We start from the raw sequence: 27,729 nt of genomic DNA on the forward strand, positions 1-27,729 counted from the left end.
AGTAATAATTTGACAGATTTCTTTTAAATGAACTTGAATTTTTTTGTGAATAACTCGAAAACAATGCGTCTAATCATAAATTTGTAAGAGTAAAAATAATTTAAAAATGGAATAAGCTTTTAGAATCAGCTGGAAATTAAATGGTTTACGACATAATAAAAAGTTTTTAGAAAATAACCTATGTGAACACTCTGTATAGCATTGATCCCGTGTTTGCATGTTTTCAAAAGTTTTCATGATAACATTGCACAGTTTGCCAAATTTTGTTCTTTCTAAGACAAACCATATCGAAAATATTTAAGATAATATTTAAAAAATTTTAATTTTCATGGCCTATATCTTAGCCATTTATGGGTTTAGACCAAAAATTTTTATCCGAATCGTCATCGTTTTGACTCTAGTATTTGTGATTAAAATAATGCTATGACTTATAGAAGCAGCCTGTATACGACTGTTTGTTGATAGTTCGCACCAAAACTTTATATTTGATTGTGGTATCTTGTTCACAATATACATATATGAAATAAAATGTTTTATTTTGTTAACGATTATATTTGGACGCATGAATTAATGCGTGCCCATAGAACCACTTTGAATTATTATAATAATAAATTTATACAGTGTGTCCCCGGATTGTGTCCCCGTAAGGTATAATTGACGATAAATTTTTGAATTCAAATTCCATCTTTTCCAATTAAAGTCTGGATGTCATAAAACGAAATATAATCAAGTTTTACGTCAAATGTCCTCAAAGTACCAAAGTTAACGCAAGAAGTGTGTTAACCGTTGCAAGTGAAGTAGTCTTTCTGAGCAATGTACAACAAAAGTTGATTAAGATAAAATGTTTGTTATGTTAAATTATAGCGATATGCCGAATTTTATTAATTTAGGATATAAAAGCAAAATGCAGATTTTTAAATCATAAGATTAACAAAACATTTTCGATCTAAACTAAATTAACATAAAAGCTTATTCAATAATACCACCACCAACACTAATACATAATTCAGCCCTTTTCCGACATTGTTTATAACTTTTTCTAATATGGTCCAACGGAATAACAGTTTCAATTTTTTGTTTTAAACGATCTACATTGTTATTAAAATTTTCAGTGTACAGTTTTTGTTTTACATAACCCCAAAAATAAAAACCCATAATAGATAAATCCGGACTTCTTGGCGGTCATGGTTGCGGACCATATCTACCAATCCATTTTTTTCCAAATAACGTATTTAAATAATTTCTAATTAATATGGTCGAATGTGGGCCGCCAATATCTTGTTGAAAATATAATTTTTTGCGTTTTTTTAAAAGCACGCAATGAAGATAATTAAATAAACAACTTTTTAGTGTTTCCGAGTTCAATAGACTTCAGTAGTTGTGTGCTGTTTCCGACAAAACAGCACACAACTCACTCACTTTCTGGGAATACTGGTCTTTGACCAGAATCGACAATGTTGTGATGTAACCACTCCATTAGTGATGAACGATGCTTCCTCCGAAAATATTGTGTTTTTTAAAAAAGTTCTGCCTTATTATGTATTAGTGTTGGTGGTGGTATCATTGAATAAGCTTTTATGTTAATTTAGTTTAGATCGAAAATGTTTTGTTAATCTTATGATTTAAAAATCTGCATTTTGCTTTTATATCCTAAATTAATAAAATTCGGCATATCGCTATAATTTAACATAATAAACATTTTATCTTAATCAACTTTTGTTGTACATTGTTCAGAAAGACCACTTTACCTGCAACGGTTAACAAACTTCATGTGTTAACTTTGGTACTTTGAGGACATTTGACGTAAAACTTGGTTATATTTCGTTTTATGACATCCAGACTTTAATTGCAAAAGATGGAATTTGAATTCAAAAATTTATTGTCAATTATACCTTACGGGGACACAATCCGGGGACACGCTGTATAGCACTACGCCCTTGTTTTTTGTATGTCGTGTGCACGGCATACCATAAAAACCATATGAGTATAAAGTTCTATTCTATTAATTCTATTACATTAAATTCTAAGAAATCGTTGTTATCAGCGCCCGTCTTTCATCACTTATATTCACTCGAATCATGGTCTGGTAAATTCGCTCTATCACATCTGGTGTTTCTGTAATCTGTCCTGCAGCGACCACAACTCGTGCTAACAGATCTTCTTCTGTCTCTACAGGAGTCTCATAAACAAAATTCTTCATATGACCCCAGAGGAAAATGTTCAATGTAGCAAAGTCGGGTGATCGTGGAACCCATGCGATTCGATCAACTCGGTCGAATGTGATTAGATGTTCCCGAATAAGAAGTGAAAAGTGATGGGTACGTCATAATGCTGAAACCACATGTCTTGAAAGACGTTCAATAACACCATCCAACAACACGTCCAATATTGTTGTAGGAAGATCAACTAGATGGGACCATTTAGCCTGGATGGAAAAATCTACGGTCCAATCGCATTACCATCCAGAATATCCGCCTACACATTGATAACAAATCTGTTTTGGTATCCCTTGACACGCGTGGCATGAGGGTTTTGTCTGTTCAGACATGGTTGTTTTGAAAATTGAGAACACAATCTCCAGTAAAATGACGCCGCGTGGTGTAAAATCAACTGTAGTGAATGTATTCTTTGGAAGTGGCATGGATGTAGTTGTTGTTCATAAAGAACTTTTCAGGCGGTGCTGGGAGCAACATCCATTGCACACGCAATTTTGAAGGGGTTTTGACTAAGTTTTCTTCAACACAATGCAGTATCGCCTCTTCCAATTCGGGAATGCGGCAACTCCTCACAGTCAGCATCACAGTCATTGCTGCATTCGCTGAAAGTAGCCCTTTCTCGAAGTCGTTGTGGCGTAATTGTGGTGAAAAAGGTATCCGATGGAGTCGGACGTTGCGGATAACGATCTTGATAAAGGCAACGAGCAGCTCTTCCATTACTTCGAGCTTCGCCATAGAGAAGGATCATGGTGTATTCTGCAAAACGTGCACTTCGCCATGTTGACATGTGAATGATACTTAAACCAGCTCTGAGAGGTAGGAGACATCAATTGACATCACCTCGTCCGAAATAAGCACTGTTTTCAAACGGCCGTAGCTCGGAAACGTTTTTGTACATTAGTTCCAATTCAAAATATTATCTACTTAGTCGCCTCTAGAAGTCCTAGAAGTTTGTAAGGGGAATTTTAGAGCACCCTGTATATGTTTCCCTGTCCTGGAGCTGTTCCGATTAGATACCTCCTGTTATATCTATTCATTATTTCCTGCTTCCAAGTATTCTACTCTGTCCTCCTGAGGTAATCGTTCATACTAACTAGTTAAGGTGTGTTAACATGTGTTATGAAGTGTCTATCCTGTTTATTTGTTCTTAGTATTTTAGTAAACGTTCCATGCTACCTGTGATCTTCTTCCGCCAATGTTATTATCTCTGTCTCTGCATGTTCTCCCCAATGCTCATTTCTATTCTGTATTATTTGCTTTTTTAACGCGTTTTAGGCTTCTTCGTATCGTATTTTATCTTCTATATCTTGCGAGTTCTATCATTGTTCGTACTGTTTTGTTTGTTATCAGCTACATTGTAAATGGTTCCTTTTAAGTGGTTGTATAGCTTTTTTGCAATTGCTACTTCGTCCAATATGTTATCTAGTCTACGTTTATACAGCTATGCTTATCACTAAGTCAAAATCTCTCTAATCACTAAGTAATAATCATTGCCACAACCCATACCTCTAAACACTCGTACATTTTTGCCTTTAACTTGCTTTGTTATTTTAGAATTACGTAGTCCGTAATAGTGTAACGTTTTCGATTTTCTTCTCTCCATGTGTATTTGCGCACAGGGCTATGTGGAAACCACCCGTTCATAATTCTTAGTTCATGAGTCTCACCTAAGTACATCGATCAGTCTGGTTCTATTATTGTTTAGATGGTCTTCCCCATATTCTCTTACCACGGGTGAACAATAGTCAGTTCCTGCCTAAAGTCATGGCCCTTCAATTTAGAGATCAATATCTTCGCAACCGTTCGATAAAAAAAACAGCGGTAAAGTTTATTGTAATATTGTATGTAAGGTTACAGGTTATAATAGGGTATGTAAGGTTAGTTTTCTTTTGAGATATCAATCACCCAGATAAAAAATGTTAGGTAAGGCTGGTTTTCTTTTGAAATGTCAATCATCTCTGGAATAAATGATAGGTAAGGTTGGGTAAATTTTGTTTATCAGGATCAAAAATAAAAAAAGGTTTTGATGAAACCAAGTAGATTTTCAACAACAATGACGCTCTGTTTCTCCTTAATATAACATAAATAGCTATCTTTTCTTAATACCGATAGCCGTAAGATATAAAAGAAACATTTCTGACCAATTACATTAAATGAATTGATAATTTTAATAACTTTTGGAAAATTAATAAAAATTAGTTGTTAATTATATGTATAAAGAAGTAGTTCGTCAATTTACTGCAGCTCAATTCATCGAATTCTCTGCAATATGCAATGATAGAACTATACGAACCAATAATCCTCGATTAATTGGTTTCGAATATCACATTTACAAGTAGTTTACTCGTAATTAATTTCAGTGTCACTTTCACAAAAATTCAATACAAATTACAAAGTATTAAATATTTAAAGGACGCTACATAATATACAAATGTTACACAAAATCTTATTAGAACTGTCAAAAGTAAAACGTAAAATTTTAATCTACAACTCCACTCGCATTGAAATAAAACACCTTTTATATTCACAGTTAAGAAATCTTAAATTTTGGAAGTAAATGTATCATTTCACGTAGAAAGAGGCTTTAGGTTTAGTACTAAAACTTGCCATCGTAAAACAGAATATTCATGTAAAGTAGCTTTTTTATATGATGCTCACATGTTGTCGTCGAAGAGAAAAAGTAAGTAAATCCGTGCGTGAAGCAAAAGGGTTGTCCTCCAAAAGCTGGAGCTTTGCGGGTGCACTTACCTGAGCGCGTTCAGCAAATGCACCGGAAAGTAGCAAACTGCAAACATAACCACGACAGCGACGAGCATCTTGGCTGCTTTTTTCCTCGACCTCAGCTGTCCTTCTAAGTTGACGTTCGTGTTCGGAAACGAGTTCACCGATCTGTTGTTGGAATCTTTAAAATAGAAAAATTAAAATGTATTTCCTCGAATATTTCTTGGAATATTCATTAATCTGAATAATACTTAGAAAAAGTTTTAACGAAGTCAATGAAAGAAATACGAAAAAGTTTTCATTAATTTCCCAACGAAATATGAACGTTATTCGATATAGAATTAAAATAAGAAACTTTTTTAAATAAAAATTAACTCGTAAACTGTATTAATTTCATTAGCAACTAACGATCTGGCAAACTGAATGAGTGTATAACCATTAATGAACATTTTTGGTATGTGGAATTCTTGATATATATATATATTTCCATTTCAATGATAGCGATATATTAAATTTGACTTTCCGTGTGCGCCCATCGAAAATCCCTGATCTGAATTTGAAATGCCTTCTCATTCACTCAGTGCTCGAAGAGATGGGGTAAGTTCAAGGGCGGTATCATATCAACCCCGTGTCAATTTAGTTCGGACCGAAAACGCCGGAAGTCGCAACTAAATAAACGTACGAACCGACGTGCCACTTCCTTTTTCCATTGAAACGCTTTGGTATGCTCCCTGCGGCGGGTGTTTCAATGCGGTATCAGCGATTTAATGGAACTGCAAAAGTGTTTTCATGAAAAATATTATTTTACTTCTTCGAAAACTGAAAGCGTTTAATTTTTTCTAACATTTACTTAAGACTTAAAAAAATGCATAATTATTGTAAAATCAATACTGTAACTTTAATTTTTTTTTTAATTCAGTAGAAGGGCGGTAATTAACTTTTTCTCTCTCTGGATGGTATGAAATCGCAAGACTTGCAATTACCATTCTCATCTCCCCCGTTTCATTCATCTTATAAAGCCGGATTTAAATTAGAACATTTTAGCTTGTTATCGACGATACCATTCCACAATTTTTTTCATATACGTAGAAAAACGGAAAAAAAGAAGATTCCCTACTGCCCGGTAATAATTCTACACTAATCCCTTTTAAATCACCGCTATCCCATTGAACCCCGTGTACACGGCCCTTTCGTATTATCTATGCTTTGGATATTAAAGAGATCTTGTTAGCAGTTAAAAAGGTTGACGTTCCCAGCGTGCGGTTCTAAAGATGCTAGACAAGTTTAAGTTCGCTTCAAGCGCAGATAACCACTTAAAAGACTTCAATTTGAGTGGAAATTCATCCTGAAAGATAATCTTCAATAATATTCTGTAACCATAATATTACTATCATTTCTGTCAATGAGTAATAGTAGGAATTAAGAGTTGAAATGTAACCTTAAAATTAGCAAATCTAGGTATATATATATAGGTGTCCCGTATCTTCCGCATCAGAGCATTATACGGTTGTATAATGCATTGTACCGAAATGTTTATAATAACCGCACGGAAATTGTTTAAAGATTAGATTTTAAATTCACGGAAAAAGTTTATTTCTCTTTCCGTGTCACATTCACCAGCAATTGTTTTAAGACGTCATTTTACGTGGTTGCTTAACAGTGTCAGTTTGAATTTCTTGAACGTTTACGTTGCGAGGTACAACTTTTTAGTGTTTATAAAAAACTGTAATTTTAATTACAAATTTAAGTTAGTAATTGAGGCATTTTCGAAAAATCTCAATATGAATCGTGCTAGTGAAGGTATGTATTTTGTTATTAACTGGTTGCTATGGCCTAAAAACCATTATACCTACAATTTTTGCAAATACTGCCTATATTTGTTTAAGAATGAATTTCAAAGTTCTGTTATGTTAATATTTGTTGAGTTTTGGTTTAATATATAGAGAAAGTTTATGTTTGTTGATTTATGGGGAATTGTAGATGAATTTTTGAATTAATATACATTGGTTATGTTATTATGTTACAGTTTTATTAAAGTTATATCATGTAAAGAACATGAAATCCTATCCTATCCTATTCTTACACCTTTTAATTTGTGCTAGGTTGTTCAAGAGATCTGAAGACATATACCCATAAATTTTTGTGTGATATTGTGCTTCAACATCCTGCTAAGCCTTTGAGCAAAAACTGATAAATTGTTATATGCGACACAAATGAACTTGAGGGCCAGCGGTAAAGTAGATGCTTCCAACATTTGAAAGGATGTGACAAGATTACCAGGAAGTATAATAAGTAAATTCCTTAAATTGACTGCTAAAGCACATAACATCCGGCAACTGTCTCCTACAGCAGCTCTGTCACTGTTTGTGGAGGGAGGTTTTACAAGAATACAATACAATCTTGTAAAAAATACGGATAAGGAACGCTTTCCATGTTATTCGAAATTCGAAAATGAAACTGACTTTGATGGAAATATCTTTCAGAGCTCTTTTGTACCACTCAGATTAAGTGCCAAAAATGGCAAAATATTGTGGCAAAACCCAGTACCATCTTCCCCCAGATATTGTCGACCAATAAGAATAAGGTTTATTAAAGAATCAAAAGATGTCATCAATGACGAAACCCAATATATAAATAACCAAATAAATGACTTACAAAAAACTCAAATATTGTTAAAAAGTGGATCTGATGTTGTGGTTAGTCACACATTGTTATTTACAATGATTGATGGGAAGAAATGTAATGCTGTAACTAACACAGCCTCAACGATGCGCTGCTATTTGTGCGGTAAAACATCAAAAGAATTCAACAACCTATTGGACAAGAAAGATGCAAACCCAGCATCACTGCTAGGAGATTTTTTTAGGACCCAACATTGACAAGTCAAATTACCGAAGTAAATAAAACGTTGATTGAGAGGTTAAAAATAATGTTGGAGGCCATATGCAGCGGATATGAAATTGATATTTGTAAATTCTCCAATTACGCAGAAAATTTTAGTGCATGATTCAGATATCATTTCGCATGCCTTATTACCGATTGGGCACTTTCGGAGGAGGTTGCTGAAATAAACATTTCCGAACATATCGGCAACGTTTCTCGCTTCGCGACGTTGCCAGATCGTTAAGAGAACCAAAGGCCTATCATTATCAACAAGGTGCCCGTTCTAAAACATGGTGTCACGCACAGACAGACTTTTAGCAGGGTACCCCAGTGTTCTTTCCGGTTATTCTGTGCCTCGGCTAAGTTAACGGCAAAGAATAAGTTATGTAAGCATAGTAAGCCGAAGCCGCTTGCGGCCGAGGCGCCACAAAACATCACACACCACAAAAAAGTTAGGCAACACGCGTTGTAGTGCCTCGGCCGCAAGCAACCTCGGCTAAGTTAATGACAAAGAATAAATTATGTAATCTCATTAAGCCGAGCCCGCTTGAGACCAAGGCGCCAAAGTGCATTTCGCATCAATACAAAGTTAGGAAACACGCGTTGTAGGGCCACGGTCGCTAAGTAACTGACTAAGAATAAATCATGTAATTTTATTAAGCCGAGTGGCCTCATTACATCCTACACCACTACCAAGTTAGGCAACACGCGTTGTAGTGCCTCGTCCGCAAGCGACTACGGTTAAGTTAATGATAAACAATAAGTTATGTATTGTATTAACTGAGGCTGCTTAGTCTATAGCGAGGAGAGCGACGAATCAAGGTTTACGAATCGAGGTTTGGAATGGATTAGGACACGGCTGAAAAATTTGTCAGCACAATTTTTGATAACAATGCCATTCCTACGTTTTGATAGTTTTATGGAATGGACCCACGTTACTTTCAGGACGACAACGATAACTGTCATGTAGCGAATGTCACATTAGTACAGCGATACAATGGACTGACCTGAACCTCTGGGCCGAATTGGATCGCCGAGGTGCAACAACCGTTTATAATCAGTGAAAAAACTTACATGATTGCTCCAAACCAGTTGTGGAAAACATGTGAAAAATGGTGTGGCCAACAACATATGAATACGATGTATGATACCAAAATCATAAAGAAAGTTTTGTAATGCAAATCACCAAGGTAGTGTCAGAACAATGAAAGTAAATTCTGTAGTTGATATGTTTAGAAGATCAGTGGAAAAAGACTAACTTACATAAAGGTTTGAAAGGCTAGTTTTATTCCTTCATCAAGTCTTTAACAAGTCTGCATCGAGTCAAGTCTATATAAGGTCTACACCATCCCTGTATGTACTCCTCAACATGTTTATATCAAGTCAAGTCTGTAGAGAATCCTCATGACCTCATGACAAGACTTCTTGTCATGAAAACAAGAAGTCCTCACCAAAGCTGCATCAACGAGTGCATCAAGATTCCTTCAAAATTGTATAAAACTATACGGCCCGTAAAACATCTCCATCAAATATTCTTTAAATGTTCTCTATCATGCTTGCATCAATTCACGACGAAGTTAAGCCAAGTTTCTACAGAGTTTCTACAAGACTCCATCAAGTCTTGATATTTTGTAGAGTTTGCATCTACTTTTTAAAGTCTGCATTAAATCCCTGTTATGCCTCTGACTTAATAGTTACATTATGCCTCGATCATGTATACTTTAAGAGAGTACTTTGCCTATAAGAAGTCTACAACATTTTTCTATCACTTTAAGTTCCCGTTAAGACTGAATCATATCTTTATCCCGTTTGTATCAGCAATTTATTTTGAAGTGCATCAAGACTCCTTCAAGTCTGCAGAAAATCTCCAATGTTTCTCTTGGCTTGACAAATGCAGTAAGACTTCATCAAATACGCTTTAAACGTGTGTTATGTCTGTGTTAAGTCTTCATCAAGTCTGCATATACTCAACTGTGTATAAAATCAGATCAACTTCTCATCATTTTTCTATTAACTGTGCATCAAGATTAAACAAGACTATGTACTTTTAGAGCAAACTAAACAAGACTATGTAAAAAGTAGGGTGGCTAACTCGAACAATAGTTCTAGGGAATTGTGGAAATTTGTCACAGCGAGTGTAGGTGACAGTGTTGTTCTTGTTCAGGGGGATATTGTGGTAAACGACACTAATCAAGTTGTAAATGACTTTTGTGGTTTCTTTGCGAATGAACCCAAGCGTATAGTTCAAAGAAGATTCGGCTCTGTGATAGGGGAACCGACTTTAGGACCCCGACTTTTATCATGCTTCTTTTTTGTCTACTTTCAGAGTCTGAGGTGCTACTTGCTATTATGAGACTGAAAAATACTGGTAGCGTTGGCCATGATGTGGTGTTTGTAAGAACTGCGAAGGCTGTGCGTCGTGAGATTTTGTGCCCTTTGTCGGAACTTTTAAATTTTAGCGTTCTCAATGAAATATTTCCTACTTGTCTTAAAAATAGTAGTCATTGCAGTCCATAAGAAGGGGTCGCTCACTGAGATTAGCAACTATCGGCCTATATCTATAAATAGTGTCTTTTCGAAGATTTTTGAATTAGTTATTGAAGATCGCCTTTTAACTTATCCGAATAAATTTAATTTAATTGTTAATAACCAGTATGGTTCAATTGCTTCAATTGATTTTGTTCAATTTGTTTATGATAATTTGGACAGTGGCAAGTATGTCGTAGGACTACATTTAGGACTACTTTTGAAGCATCATTCCTCAGCATTGTTCGAGAAGTCGCTATTCTATTGTTTATTTAAATTAAATAATAAACTGCCTACCTCCATTAAAGCAACAACTAAATATGAATCTTTTAAAAAGAAGGTTAAGGTTTTTTTAATAAATGAGGCGTATTACTCGCTACAAGAATACATGGCGCCTGATATCTTTGTAATATTTATAGTTGATTTTTTTGTGTTTTATAAGGTGATGACCAATGCTATGGACTGCTAACTGGTTGAAATAAATTAATATTATTATTCTATACAGAAATCTCTCTACGTTTCTTATTAATTCTGTGTCATGTTCGTATTTAATCTTTAATAGGTCTTATAATATAATAGTTGAGATCTTTATAATGCCAGTATCAAGTTTAGTCTACACAAAAAATTTGCTAAACTTATATTCAAAGTTGACTGGTTTGGTCGAAAAGGAAGCAAGCCAATGAGATTGCATTAGGTGATAACGAAATTTTTAAATTCTTCCTTCTCTGTAAAAGAATATAACAAATTAACAGTTGATCCGTTTAAATTAGATTTATCCACACTATAGTGTAAAAATATAAGATATGTAAGAAATTACTTGAAATTTTTTAAAATTTTTTTCTCTATTCGTGAAGATCAAAAATTAATCATCTTATATTATTAGAATCCAGACGTTTTCGTTTTAAATTCAATACAATTTCTGCAGTAATTTGTCTCCGAGAAATTTGCCTTTCAGCCAAGCGATAATTTATCTTCCAAAGTGAATTGATTGAAATCACTCTTTGTTCGTATAATATTCTCAAACAACTTGAAGTTAATTAATATCTTAGTTAATTAATATATAAAGACGTTAAACAATAATTATTTCAAATAATACCCAATTATATCCATTTTTTAACACATTTTCGTGACATTTCTAAATACATTTACAATGTTAATTAAACGCTTTAATTTACGTACTTAATGGGTGATGGTTTACAGTTCCGGACCTCCAGAGAACTTGCACAATCTGGCAATACGTAACGGTCATAAAAAGTAGTGGAATTAGGTACAATAAAACCAATTTCACGATGTTCCAAGTGGTTTCGGTGCCTTCCGACCAATTAGGTGCACATTGGGTAAAGTAAATGGTATCAATTTTGAGTTCTTCGCTCCCCGCAGTTTCGTAAGCAATCAGTTCGGGAATATCTGCAACATAAGATGAGCCAATATTATATGTGATTTAAAAAGGGATCATGTATTTTCTAGAAACGTTCCTGATAAATGACTATATGTAATGGATTCGTCGAAAATGTGATATGTAACTGGAGTACAGTGAGATAAATTGGGGGAATACTCACCGAATAAGAGTGCCAGCATCCATATCATAATAATAGCCGTCTTCGCTCTGCTCGTGGTAGATTTGAATTTGAGGGGGTAGCAAATCGCGTACCAGCGATCGATTGAGATGAAAGTCAGCGTCAAGACGGAAACTGTGACGGAGACCGTCTGAAACGATGGAAGGAAATCAGATCAATTCCAGCTGGTGCACATGTTACGATATGCAGATAATCTTAGAAGCCAATCTTTCAAACTTATATCAGATGCAGCCAAATTTAACAAGTAGATTAGATTAGTTCAACTACAATTTCAATGACATAACTTTCATGAAACAATAAAAATATGGTTAAAATGAAAGAAAATCTTTAGTCATATACAGGTTATTTATGGGGAAAAGGGGGCGACTTAACCAGCTTGTTAGTAGGCTTCTCAAGCATATCAGTGTTTATAGCCCAATTAGCAGTATTCGTAAAAGGGGGCAACCTTCGACAATCTCGGCGATCACATCGTAATCTGGTACTATAATAAAATTTAAGAGTTGATTTAAAAATTTGATTGTAATTTAACTTTAACCTAAAAGTATGGGCAACAAATTCACTTATATAAAAATAATTTTGTATTTGAATATCCGTAGTAACATACATAAAGTGACCTACACTAAGGCGTATCATGTAATTCGAACAAACTCAAAGCAATATTCTGAAAGTCTAGTGGAGGTGAACCGTAACTTTTTATAACCCTAGGCAGATATAAAACGACCATATCTATTGAGAGGCTTACAAAGGTTTAAAATAGTTTTGTAGTTTGTATGAAAAGAACAAGAAAAACATATAACTTTAAAATCTATTTAGAACGTGACATTTATAAGGATTTGGATTTCCATAAAGAACGTTGAATAAAATGTAAAAAAAAATTATAATAAGCGGATTAAGGAATAAGGTTAGATAATCGAATAATTCTGTTTAATTAATCAAAGGAACTTGACGGTTTTAATAATCAATTTTATTCTTTTTATAAAGTTTCCAATAACTTTATAAAAAGATGAAATTGATTATTAAAAAGTTACAATAAACCTTTTTTAACGTTGAAATATGTAACGATGTCAACAAAGAAATATTTTATTTATGTCAGAATAGGTTAAAAATTGAGCTAAAGCTAAGCTTCTCCTTTCTAAATCAGTTCAACTCGTTTTATATTGAAACCTAATTTTAAATACTCATACTGCGAAGGCGTATATTACAACACCTGCTTCAAATTTCGTTACGCGTGTTTTGGGGTTTCATTAATCAACTTTCACGAAAAGGTTTTAGTAATTTTAAACAGAATCATAATTACTAATTAAGTAGGATATACTTTATGTTTTTGTAAGGAATTCTTATTATATACGTATTATTTAAGATTTGATAGATTTTTTGCAAGATTTTGATCTATTTTTCAACTCAATTTCCAATAAGCTGTGCATGGAATTGCAATATCCCGCAACATATTTATAAGCGAAATAATTTCAAAATCCGTTTAAGCATGTTAGACAGCTACTTCATTATGAATATGCCCAAACCTGCCACTGAAATCAATTCGTTGTTGCAGAGTGAATTCAGCAGACAAATAAAATCAGCTGATCTCCTTCAGGTTGCTCTGACCCCAAAACATCTTTCCAGGTAAATCAAATGATAAAAATGTCAGAAAATGTTTACGTGGTGCTGGACTTTGAGCATTCAATAACGATCCGGATTATTTCTGGTACCGCTGCTTTAGTAGCTGACTCACACTGAATCCTAAGAATTTTTTCTGGATTTTTTGAACGTATATTTATCGAGGTTTCGTACTTACTCAAACCCGAGGTTTAAGGAATGTGAATATTGTCAATGTAACCTTTGAGGTACATGAAAATATAAGTTACTGAACCCAGAGGTGGTTTACCACTATGACAACGACAGTCAGCGTATTTTCTTTAAAATATTCTCCTAAATATAAATAATTACGTAATTGACAAAACAATTTTGTCAATTCGTAAATAGAAGTTAATTTTTCACAATAGTTGTAGTAAATGACCTAGAAAATAAGGTTCTTGCCCAAGTATTAGCCGGTAAGGTCAAAGTTAATTCCAAGATGAGGAAAACAACTCGGAAACAGGAATACAAACAGAAACTTCCAAAAAAGGCACTCAATGCACGAATGCAGGAAAGGAGACCTGTAGGATTTTTGTTTATCCAATTTTGCACCCTCTGCATATAATACGTCGCCACGTCCTCTAGCGATCGTCGGTAGTCTGCTCCAATTATTATAATTAGATCATCAGCATACGCTAATGCTTTTGTACCCGGGGTCTGCACCACCCTGCTCATTCAAAATTAGGTTCCAAAACCTTGGACTCAGTACCGAGTCCTGGGGGTAACCTCTTATGAGCATCCTCCCCAACATTACTGCTAAGCAGTATTCTCCTGTCCGTAAAGTAGGATCTAACTGCTTTATATATTTTTGGTGACACACCTATTTCCAACAGGCGTCTCAGAACAATATACAATAGCACTCTTAAAACATACTTATGGTTATCTTTACTTACAAACTCGCCCAGATCGTTGATCTTTTCAAATGTACATCGTCCAGCTGTGAACCCATATTGGTTAATATTTTCTGTATCTCATTGCTAAGGCCTTATTCTTTTGCACAAGAGCTTCTCAAATATCTTCTTCATTACTGGGAATAAAGATATCTAGGACTGAATATAACTTAATATGTATGCCACTTTACAAAATTTGTGGAAATATGGAGTCCTAAAGCACTTATTTAAAGGTTTTATATTACTTCTGGGTAAGTTTCATATGCAACAACTAACATTTCTGCTTTGACGCCATCTTGACTCGGTGCTCTCCTTTTTCTGAGGGTGCATATATGGTCCCTTATTTCGTCCAGGTTAAAAACAGCGGTTTGATTGAAGGTAGTAAGGCAGCAATCATTGCTCTGGTTATTTGTGTGTCATTTACGCTAGGAACACGCAGTAACCGCTTACGCATTAGATCATCTGGGCCTTCGGGGTTGGAGGAGAGCAGGCTTCTATGTAGAGCCATAGAGGAAATTGAATGCAAAGTTTAGCCTTGTCAGTACCTCATAGCCGGGGTGTTGAATTATCTCAATCATATTGCGAAAAGATCAAAAGATATGTAGATGATAGTTGTACATCTTGAAATGCAGAAATGGTGAAAAGTCTATCATGTCCGGAATTTGTCTCGTACTATGTATTTTAATCTTCTTTACTCTTTTTGAATAACATATGCGGAGAGGCTGTGCAATACTTAAATTCGTTTTAGCGATTTAATTTTTTGCTCGTAAATCGTATAATGCCAAGCTTTGACTATAACATAATACATATTCTCCAAAAAATCGATACTCACCATCACAGCCGAGTTAAATAGAGCTTCATCAAAGTGGGAAACGTATAGTTTGTACACAAAAGACAATTGTATATTTATTCTTTTTTCAACTGGTGAGGACAAATTATAGCGGAAAATGTCATATAAGTAACTGTATACTAGTGCAACGAAGATAGAACGAGACCAGTAAAAATAAATTACAATTGAAGTTACACGATCAGGTTTACATCTATTTGTAAAAGCGTAGAAAATTACCATTGCTAATTGACGCTATTACTATTTATATTATTTATTATTATTACGCTATAATCTTATACTTGGGTTGTATTGCCATTCAGCTAGTTTATTTCTTCAAGCTTAGCCACTTAGCTAGCTTTGATAATCTAGTGCTTGGGCATATGATACTCCTGGTTGAATTTGTCGTATTAGCATGGGTTAAACTTGATACACATTTTAATTTTTAATATTATTTACGCTTATAAAATGCGGTGTAGCTCTTTTGGTATGTAGTGGTTCGTATTTGAAGATGTTGGTGTCAAATCTTTCTTTAGATTTTAAATCAACGTAAAACATTAATACAGACTTTTTCGTGATTCTGTGCTTAATATTATGTATGTTTCGGTTTCGTGTCCACGGTTTAAAAGAGCTGACTTCATTTCATCAGTTTCCGTTCCGTCATGGATTGCACTTACTACAAACCTAAAAGTCTAGGGAAAATGTATATGTATAATAATATACATATAAAAATACATATACATTGTCCCATATACAGGCTGTCCATTATGTATGGAATACTATATTCCATACATAATGGGTATACTAATACAGCCTGTTGCAGAGTAAGCGCCTTATTTTTTTTTAGCCACACTATGGGTACTACTTTCAAAATACTTGGCAGTAATATGTTTTAGGACATTCTCCACACAATGGTGATACCAGATTTTCAATTGGACAAATTATTGCAAAATGGAGTAAAACATTCATGCGCTACTAGATTTAAATGTTAGTTTGCTTTTTAATGGGAAAAGAAATGAATTTAAAAAAAAACGAAATACTGTCGTAAGAAGAATGTTTTTAGAATCTCAATAATAAAATAAAAATTATGGCATTCCATTAAAAAAAAAGTTGAAAGTCTGATATGTCAATTGAGAATCTGATATCACCATCGTGTAGAGAATGTCCTAAAACATATTACTGCCAAATATTTTGAAAGTAGTACCCATAGTGTGGCTAAAAAAAATAAGGCGCTTACTTTGAAACAGACTGTATATTTTGGTACGTATCAACTTTATAAAAAAACATTTTATACAAAAGTTGTTTAAAATTTTATTTGCCATAATAAGACAGCATTCAATTGTGTTTATTTCAGAAAACCAATTTAAATGGCAATGTACCCTTTCGTTAGGCTCATTTGATAGAGATTTTTTTTCTCTTTACGATGACGAAAAGTTTAGTACCCTTATATCTGAAAATTTTTGAAAAAAATGTAAAAATTGTTTATTAAGAATATTTTACTAATGATATTAATCTAGATATCCGAGATCGTCAAGTATCTCGAAGTACTTCGAATTATTGGAGATGTACATTAATTTTTCGTTTAATTCTTTTATTTTATATGTAAATTTAATTTACGGTAATAATTCGAGATACTTGACGATCTCGGATATCTAGATAAATGTTATTGATTAATTTTTATTAATAAACAATTTTTACAGTTTTCTTTTTAATTTTCAAATTCAAATTCAAGTATCCCGCCTCACAAATATACAAATATTGCCATTTAACAAAATTCAAGTGTTATTCGTTAGTCATTTGTTTTCTAAATTAAAAACAATTGAATACAGTCTGATTGTGGCAAATAAAATATTAAACAAATTTTGTATAAAATGTTTTTTTATAAAGTCAACATTTACCAAGATATATACTATATATACATAATGGGCTCCCTGTATAATATAAACTTACAACATGGATTCATACAATCAACTAAAAGTCTAGAACATATGTATAGAGAATACAAACGAACAAATGAGTTAAAAAGCAAAATAAACAAATTAAAGAAAATCTAATTCAAAAATATCTACTAGATCAATGGTTAACAGACCAAGGAAAAGCATATTGGCAAAAATCAAAAAAGTGAGTAAATACAAGAAGACTGGCGACATTGCAATAATATATCATAACACACCACTTCCAAAATGCATTCACTCGCAAACCAAATAACGACGAGGGTGATCAACACCAATAATTACCTAGTGGTACACAAAGAATATGACAAACATCTAGCTAAAGGAAAAATTTGTGCCCCGAGTATGATCTTATAAGCAAGAAGTTACTTAGACAACTTAGCTCAGAAGTGCACAACACAATCCGCAACATATTTAACTTCTGCATACAAAATTTCATATTTCCACCAATACGGAAGAAGGGCACAAGAAAATGATTTCTTAATCATCATGTTCCTGATGAAAGACTTCGCAATATACCTTATAGTGGAATGAAAACAATGAGAATAACGGCCCGTTAAGGTCAATCGATTAGAAAGACCGTCTTTCAAAAAATCGATAATTTAAATTAAATTAGATAGATTAGTAACGTTTACACGTTCGAAAATTGTTTAATTTTTTCAATAATTACTGTAAAAGTTTAAGATTCCCCACCCCCGAGTCCAGATGACGTTTTAAGTAAAAAGAAAGAAATCGCAGACGTTACGTTCGCTCTCGTTTTCTTCTGTTTTCTTCTAGCGCATAAGATTCGTAGCATTGTCTCTCTCCAGGAATTTTATTGATTTTTATACGCTCCAATAGTACGCTCAAATCTGAATGACGTACTTTGGAGTTCGCGCCCTGTAGTTTCAAGCGTTATTATTTTTTTTGAAAAACTAAGCCTCAGAATCAAAAATTAAAAAATATAGTGCCAATCAATTTTAAAAAACTTTCGAATAAGGCAATAAAAAAAATACTTAACCCTATTTTAATAAAACTTGACGTTTGTAAAGCAATTAGGTATGACCCTGATGTTGTTGAACGACTTCTTCAGTAAATGAAAAATAGATAAGTTGCCGACATTCTTTAAGAATCGTGGTAGCCGCACGAGCCTGGGATTTCCCGCGTCTTCACCATTTACCAAGCACTTAGGAATAGCCTTTAACTTCCTTCAGTGTAGCTAACTCTACATCCCCATGCACCAATTTCCAGTGATTTACCAAAAACCCGTCAGAGTCTTAGGGACTTTTTTGGCAATCCACGACTTTTTAGTCATGATTTAGCGCAGATACAAAGAAATGAAACGCCGAAAACGCCGAAACGATCTACGCTGTTTTCTCTCGTCACAGCCGGTTAGGATTCATATTGCCTCACCAGTTAGCGAATTTTGACGGCAAGAAACCATCTACCACTCATATTTCTGCAACATGACCAATTTCTATGAGTTAGGATTAATCTCGAATATTTTATCAAAACACCCGCCTGATTATCTAAAGGACTCCCTGGCCCTAATCCAGTACATCAGAATCTTATTTTTAAAACAGGATAACCATCATGTTCAAAACACTTAATTTCTAAGGTACAATTATGATGGGTGAAGTTTATGTCTTAGAAAAATGATACTAATTTTGCTATTCCTTTTTGCCACCTACAACTTATTGTAAAAGCACTTAACGAGACCTACTGTATTTAGAAAAGTGCACCGTAATGCTAAAATCGGACTACAATCAATAAAATTGGTCAAGGCGAAAAAAGAAAGAAATAGTAGTCGAAAAATCACGAACATTCGCGACGTTAATCAACATACAATGCGCAAATTCCGTTCAACCGAAACTGCGATAAATTTTCACATCGGGTTAACGAATCGAAAGGGCAGATACAGGACAAAAGGCTACGATGCCGTCGTCGCAAATCTAGTTTCGAAGATGAAATGTTTAGAAAAGATATTAAAGCCAAGTCGTTTTAGGTGAAAATCAGATTGTTCTTCTACAAAAAAATGTCTTGGGGCGCTTTATGATCTATATACCATTTCGTAAACCGAACCACATCCCAAAAGGTCTTAATAAAAAACATAATGAATTTAACGATGAAATGAAATCTCGAATATGAATTCTCCGATGAATTACGTGGTGTGAATGAAAAGCGATTTTGTTTATTAATAGTTCAGATTTTTTAAGAATTAATTTAAACATCTTGCAACTTTATTACGGCGATTATTGAGTTAATACATCTCCACTCCGGAAAAGATAAACATACATTCAAATCGAATGCACCCGCACATCTCATGAATACAAAATTAAGGATGAATCCCGTATTTACGCGGCAGGAGGATCTCGCATTCAACGAATAAAACATTTTCGAAGATACAATGTTTGTGGAAAAAGATTGCCTTCGATTTACAATGCGAAACGCATAATTTATTTAAAGTAATGTAACACAAAATTTTCAATGGTACTGATTTATTATAATGTGCAAAAAAAATTCAAATTGCCAATTTCTATTTTCAAGTAAAACAGTAGTTATTAAAGCTGCGTTAAATACTAATAGTATTGCATGATATTTACAATTCTATTTTGATGAACATTTTGTCACGGGAATCATTGCTCTATCAAATCTAGTCATTGCTGCATTAAACCAATTATTTTTTTTAATATTGTACGTTCCGCACAATTTTATAATGTTTATATCATTCTATGGTGTAGGTACAAATGTATTTATATATCTCCTCCTCCTTAATCATTACGCCTTTCATTATTTTGTAATTGTCGTTTTCTTTTCTGCTTGTATTTTCATATCTAACATTAATGTCCACGATGCACTCATGCAAACTATTAGGATCGATTCTATGAAGTAATTGAGTGTCATCTGCATATAGATAGTATCCACCGTGCTTCATATAACAATAAATACTTTGTGGGGTACGTGGTTGTTAAGGTGGTTGTTAAGATAGTAAGTGATACGAATGACTTTATAGTTGCCATACAAATATTAAGAAAAGAACTGTACTGATATGTAGTCTGTGTCGTAATTAACAAAGCTTTCGGTCGAAGTAGGATTATTTCAGTAACTATATCAAGATGTCGACTTCTACCACCCGCTAGAACAAGCGGGATTTCGTAAACAATTTGTAACAAACGATCACCTACATAGCGTCAAACTGATAAGCGAAAAACCGACGAAGTACAATAGATCACTTGCTACGGGTTATGTGAATTTCCATTAAGCATTCGATACAGTAGAGTTTGAAGCCATTTTGGACGCACTTCAATCATGCTATATTGACTATAGATATACGAAGCTAATGCAGATCATACACAAAAATACAATGTCAGTGAAACTGCATGAAAACATGGATCCTGTTCAAGAAAGCAGAGGACTAGGACAAGGTGATGCGTTACCGCCTAAACTGTTTATTGTTATACAGGAATATGTATGTAAAAAAACTCCATTGAGAAGAAAGACGACGAACAACTTTAAGTTCACAAACAATCTTAAGGGTGGAGGCATAATGCTGTATGACCTCCATAAGTATGTGCCAGGGTGGGGCTCAAAATCAACACAACCAAACAAAATATAGACAAAACCAGTACCTTGTGAAAATACTAGCATTGAAGATGAGGTGGCACTTCTAGAACATTTCTAGAACAGTTTGGGCTTGATACTTTGGGCATAAAATAACGATTTCGAGAGACAAAGAGACATGCGAATTGTACAGAAAAATTAATTTTGCATGGGCAGTCTATCGTAAACTAACATATCTTCAAAAATAACATTTGACCAATGCGTATTAAAAAGTTATGACGTCCGATGCTGAAACGTAATAACTATTTTTTTTTACTTCCAGACTGAGTGACTGTTAGAGAAAGTAAAGGTTGGTACTAAAAAGACGGAAATAAAGAGGATCATATTAATAAGGAAGTAGCTTTTAATTCAAGGACTATGCAATGTTTTAGATGCAAAAGACCTGGACATAAAGCGATAAATTGTAGAGTTAGACTTGAAAAAGGAGAAACAACTGATAAAGAATCTAATCAAAATTATAGAGGAAGAGGAAGACCAGGAAATTATCAAAGAGGTCGAGGTCGAGGATACCATGGTAATAGTGCACAAACGGAGAAAGAAATTTCATTTGTTGCTTTTAATTGTCTTGAAAATTATGGAAATACTTCGTTTATTGTTGATTCAGGAGCTACAAATCATCTAGTAAGTAATAAATTAATGTCCAATATTGAAAACATGAACAAATTAAAGAATGAAGTATCAGTAACAATTGCCGATGGTAAAATTTTAAAAGGAACACACAAAGGTATTATTAGAGCAGATTATAAAGGAAAAAGTATTAAAATCGAGGTTATGGTAGTGGATGGTTTATATCAAAACTTATTATCAGTAAGAAGTTTAACAAAGAAAGGATTTTTGGTATCATTCATGGAAAATAAGGTTAAAATCGAGAAAGATAATTTTGAAATATTTGCTAATCAATTGAATGGAGCTTATATACTCAACTTACAAATAAGAATGAGTGATGATATGGTTTACACAAGTTCTGTACACGAAGATAGAAATTTATGGCATAAAAGATTGGGTCACTTAAATATAAAAGGGTTGAAACTTTTGGGATTACCATTTAGTGAAGAAAAATGTAGTATTTGTATTGAAGGAAAAGGAACACGATCAAGATTTGATAAACACATAAAGAATTCTAAAAAAGTTGGAGAATTCATTCACTCTGACGTATGTGGACCAATTACACCAACAACAAATGATGGAGAACGATATTTCCAAGTTATCGTTGATGATTTTTCACATTTTACAATAATTAAGTTATTAAAATCTAAAGATGAAGCAGGTGAAGAGTTAATTAATACAATTAGATATATACAAACGCAACATGGAGTAAAAACTAAACGAGTACGATGTGATAATGGTGGTGAATTCAGATCGAGAAAATTACAAAATTTTTGTCAGAACAGAGGAATAGAATTACAGTATACCATGCCTTATACTCCTCAACAAAACGGTATATCTGAACGAATGAATCGTACCTTGTTAAATAAAGTGAGAACAAAGTTTATAGATTCTGGTTTGCCGAAGCATTTGTGGGGTGAAGCAGTTCGAACCTCAGCTTATGAACTGAATCGGTCACCAACTGTTTCAAATGGTGGAATACCTCCAGCAAAATTATGGTTTGGACAAAATGAATTGGATAAGTTGAGAATTTTTGGAAGTAATTGTTGGATGACAGTCTTACCAAAAGGAAATAAATTGGATGTTAGAGCAAGACCAGCAAGATTTGTAGGTTATCATAATGGAGGATACCGAGTATGGAATGCAATTGAGAATAAAATACTAGTGACCAGAGATGTTATTTTTGATGAAAGGAATATTCAATATATAGAAAATAAATTCGAAGAGGAAGGTGAAGAAAATAAAGAACCATTTATTAAGAAAATAAAAGAGAAAACAATAGATGATAATACAGAAGAAAACAATGAAGAGAACGTTGAAAATGAAATATTAAAAAATGAATTGAGATCTGGTAGACTAGTTAATAAGCCAAAATATTTAGATGAATATGAAGTGTACAGTGCCTATTTAACATCAATAGAAGAACCCAAAAATTTCAGGGAGGCTATACAGAAAGGATGGAGGCAAGCAATAGAAAAGGAAATTAATTCGTTGAAAGAACAACAAACATGGAAAGTAACGAAATTGCCGGAACAAGCAAAACTAATAGATACAAGATGGGTATTTACAGAGAAAAGAGATGGTTCAAAGAAAGCCAGATTAGTGGCTAAAGGTTTTCAATGCAAGGGAAATTCGGATATAACATTGTATGCACCTGTATCTAGAATGTCATCAATAAGACTATTTTTAATAAACGCTTTAAATAATGGTTGGACAATACAACAAATAGATATTCCATCTGCTTTCTTGAATGGAAAATTACAGTCAGATGTGTATATAAAAATACCTGAAGGTATTGAAGAGATTCCAGGAAGGGTTTTAAAGTTGAATAAATCACTGTATGGTTTAAAAGAATCCCCAAGATGTTGGAACGAAAGATTTAATAGATTTGCATTAGAAAATGGTTTCAAAAGATCAGAAGTGGATTATTGCTTATCTATAAGTGACGATGCATGGATGTTATTATACGTGGACGATATATTATTGACTGGAAGATACGAGAAAGTTCTAGAAAATTTGAAAAGTGAATTTAAGGCAATAGATTTGGGAAAGATATATGAATTTTTAGGAATGGAAATTATACACGAAAAGGACAAAATGTTTATCAAACAATCAAGATACATAAATAAAATTCTGGACAGATATGGTATGAAGGAAAGTAAAGGAAAGTTAACTCCCATGATAACTGGTTATTTTAGTGAGGGGGAGCAGTTAAAAGATATTCCATATAGAGAAGTAGTGGGAAGTCTTATGTACATAGCTACATGTACAAGACCTGATATAGCGTTTGCAACATCATTTTTAAGTAGAAATGTAAACACACCTAAAAAGAGTGACTGGGAAGCTGCAAAAAGAGTTTTGAGATATTTGAAGGAAACTAAAAGTTATTGTATATTGTACAAGAAGGAGAGTGGTGATGTGGTTGATGGATTTTCTGATTCAGATTGGGCTGGTGATAAATCGGATAGAAAGAGTACCAGTGGAGTAGTAGTGTTTTATGGAACTAATATCGTTACTTGGAACAGTCGTAAACAAAGTTGTGAGGCATTATCAACAGCAGAGGCAGAGTTTGTGGCAGCATCAAATGCAGCACAGGAAATTATTTTTGTGAAGGGACTATTAAAAGACTTTAAAGTAAGAACGAGAGACAATAATTTAATGATTGATAATCAAAGTGCTTTAAGTTTAATTAAAAATTCTGAAAATTCAAAGAGAACAAAACACATTGATATAAAGTTTAATTTTATTAAAGATTTAGTGTTGAAGAAAGAAATAATAGTTAAATATGTTAATACTGAAGAAAATGTTGCTGATGGTTTTACAAAACCTTTATGTAAAGAAAAATTTCAGAACTTTGTAAAAAGACTTTTAATTGACAATTCAATTTTATGTTAAAAAAAAATATGAATTGAGGGGGAGTGTTAGAGAAAGTAAAGGTTGGTACTAAAAAGAGAGGGAGACGTGACAGTTAGAGAAAGAAGTTCTTGTTATAAGTTTTGTATGTGTGTTCAGTTAAATATTAAATAAAGTAATAATACGAAAAGTGGAGTTATTTTAAATAACCTTTAATAGTGACTAACAAACATCTAAGAAGTGGCCCATTTGGGAAATGAACAAAGAGACTTCAGTAGAGTCCGAAGACTGACGACAAATTGGATACAGATTGCGCAAGATAGAGAGAACTGGACAAAAATGAAGGAGATATATGTTCCTCAGTATTCAGCAATGCCTCGTTAGAGCTTCTTATGCAGACTCACTTCCCAGGAAATCTAATGATGGGGATTAATAATGTCACAGCGGGCTATTCCTGCATGGAAAAGCACCCCTCAAATACTAATTGCGGTGTAGCTAGAAAAGGCGTCACTTTCACATCCGTCGACCAGGCGATTCAAACGTAATTATTAAATCGTTCATCTCGCCCAGAGAAGACAATATCTTTCCTGCTTTGTAACAGCATGAAAGGTTACTATTATTGCCTATTTTGGTAAAAATTTTGAGAGCGCGTGTCGCCTGGGAATATGTCCAGCAAAATGTACTAAGGTAAGGGTATCTTATATACCTAAAACAGGCCGTTCGGTCTCCACTCCTAATGCCTTTCGACCCATCAGCTTAACGTCATTTCTGTTGAAAACCCTGTACGGTGTCACTGGTATCTCCACTGAGTCCCCACCAGTACACTTATCAAGCGGGAAAGTTCGCAGAATTGGCTGTACACAACTTGGTTGGTAGATACTCTACAGGATGCTCCAGGATAAAGAGACCTTGGTTTGTCTGTTTCTGGATAGACATAGAAGACGCGTTCAACAACACAATACCACAATCTCTTGAAAGAGCTGCTCTTGACAGAGGAGTTGAATCAATTACAGCGGGTTGGATTCGCAATATGCTTGAAAGCAGAATAGTTTCTAGTTCACTCCACGGTGACGCTTCAGGCCGGGAGGTGGCTGTCCGCAGGGAGGGGTGTTATTCCCCATGCTTTTATCCCTTCTGGTTGATTACCTGATTGCGGTAGTCGAAGTCGTTGGTGTAAAAATACAAGCGTATGCTGATGACATTGTCGTTATGGTCAAAGGAACCTCTTTGTCGAGGATATCCAACGTCCACCAGGTGATCCTAAACAATATTTGCGCTTGGTGTAAGGCAGAGAATCTCTCAATAAACCCGCACATCGTGTCACAATCGTTGTGCCCAACTATCCAAGGTGAAGAAATTCTTTTCTCAAAGGAAATCAAATCTAGGAGTAATCCTACACAAAACCCTCTGATGGAATGGACTTGTCGTACCCTCTCATGGATTTACAGGGAATTTTACACAATGCTAGATTATCCTTGTGGACTTGTCGTAGTCTTTGTGGAAAAAATTGGGGTCTTACTTCTGAAAGACTGTATTGGCTCTATGTGACTATAGTTAAACCTATGATCAAATACGGAACGGCAGCCTGGTATAGGAAAGCCCGACAGACTTCTTGCATATAGAGAAAGTGGCTAGAACTACTATTAACAAGTTTAAGCAATATGCTCAAAACTGCTCCGACATGTCCTACCAATGGGCTGCGGAAGACACTGTAAGATACAGATGTAGCACAGATAATTTGCTATCAATGCCGTCAGATTTAACGGGATCACTATCAGTGATTAATACACGATACCAGATTATACTGCCTAAACGGCAGTTTGGATCGAAAACGAAAATTCTCTGGTTCAGGCAGATATTTGCATATTCAGAGATGGATCAAGAACGCCGGAAGGGGTGGGAGCAGGAGTATACCGCCAAACACTTCGGATTAAGCAAGCTTACAGCTTGAGTACGTACTGTACTGTATTCCAGGTGGAAGTATTTGCTAAAATCCTCCTTGAGAGAGGGGTGAAGAACTTGACAGTACGGTTTTTCGCAAACAGTCAAGCCGCTCTCCAGGCGCTGCAGGCCGTGAAAACGGTGTGGGCTCTAGATAATTACTGTAAAAGAACTTTAAATACACCGAGTTGTGATAACAGAGTTTCTCTGATCTGGGTTCCAGGTCACTCTGAGGTTGCTGGCAATGAAGCAGCGGACGAGCTAGTACGAGAGGGGAACGCTAAAACGTTTGTGTGGCCAGAGCCAGCAGTTAGTATATCATTTGCGATGGCCAAACATAGGATTAGACTGTGAACCTGAAGAGAGACTTACTACTCCTACTGTGGACCAGTTCTCCTGGAATGAGACACGCTAAGTTGTTTATTGACATCGCCACTGGCAAACCCGGGAATATTTTTTAGGACTTGTTCGTAGCTGCATTAAAGTTGTTGGGCCAACTTGTTGGGTGTAGCCGACGATGTTGAATACCGAAGGACAAGGCGCACAAAGAGGAACGGTTAATCGTATCAGATTTTCGATTTTTGGGTCGCAATTTATTCCCCCCCCTCTCCAAATGATCTGAATGAATAATATTCATTAAGAGCATTGGAATGCACGGTGAAATTTGATAATGTTAACTATCGCTTTTTCTAATTCTGCCACATCTTCAACTGATTCTGAGTCGATGTCGCAAATTTGAGAGCGTTTACTCTAAGTTTGAGTCTCAACAATCGTGCATGACAGGCTGTGCATTGATATCGTATGTTCCTGTCCAGTGGAATGGTAGAAATACCAAAATTTCGCAGCCGTCGTTCACGGGAATTAGCAATCTCTCAAATCACATTGAATTAACACGTTGATTACAAACTCAGGAAGCCTCTTCGTCATTTCAAGCATCCAAAATTCTCAGGTTGGACTGCTAAAATTTAAAGAATTTGCTTCAGTCATCGACATTAATCTTTCAGCAATGACGGTGGTATTTGAATCCTGCCGTAAATTGATAAAATAAACTTTAAAGTTTGCTGTTTGATTTATACATCATTTGACGATGGTGTTAAGTCTTTAATTGATATATTTATACCAAATAAAATCTTCTTGTTGTTCAATCATTTTCATTATTCTCTCTCTCTCTCTCTCTCTCTGAAACTTAACTACAATTAAAACAAAATAGTTTTACCTCACAAGGTTAAGAAATTTAAATTTTAAGATGAGAAGTTTTTTACTTGAACACTTCAATGTAAATATATTTTTTGGTTTGGAAAACTCATAGCTGTCAACTCAAAAGAGAACACGTCACCGTTTGGAATCCAATATAGTCTGTTACAATTCGCTTGGGGTTTAAACGAAATTCGGCGTCCGAATGCAGTCATTAACTGCAATTCTACCCGGATTTATTTAACACTTCTACACATGTGTTAAAGCTAATTGACCTCTGGGACCGATTGCAATTAATTTTCCGTTAACGTT

At 34.5% G+C, this 27,729-nt stretch overlaps 1 protein-coding gene across 1 annotated transcript in view; it reads right to left on the minus strand.

The window, feature by feature from the left end:
- The window catches only part of LOC111425112 (orexin/Hypocretin receptor type 1-like), a 128,003-nt gene that overhangs the window by 29,118 nt on the left and 71,156 nt on the right, over nucleotides 1-27,729 (minus strand). Inside the window, exons 3-5 of the mRNA XM_023058893.2 lie at nucleotides 11,906-12,053; nucleotides 11,526-11,753; nucleotides 4,965-5,118 (exon numbers count right to left, since the gene is read on the minus strand). Of these exons, the coding sequence (XP_022914661.2) occupies nucleotides 4,965-5,118; nucleotides 11,526-11,753; nucleotides 11,906-12,053 (530 nt within the window). The remainder of the gene's footprint in view (nucleotides 1-4,964; nucleotides 5,119-11,525; nucleotides 11,754-11,905; nucleotides 12,054-27,729) is intronic.

Source organism: Onthophagus taurus, chromosome 7 (genome assembly GCF_036711975.1).
Source record: "Onthophagus taurus isolate NC chromosome 7, IU_Otau_3.0, whole genome shotgun sequence".
In the NCBI taxonomy this organism is placed as follows: domain Eukaryota; kingdom Metazoa; phylum Arthropoda; class Insecta; order Coleoptera; family Scarabaeidae; genus Onthophagus; species Onthophagus taurus.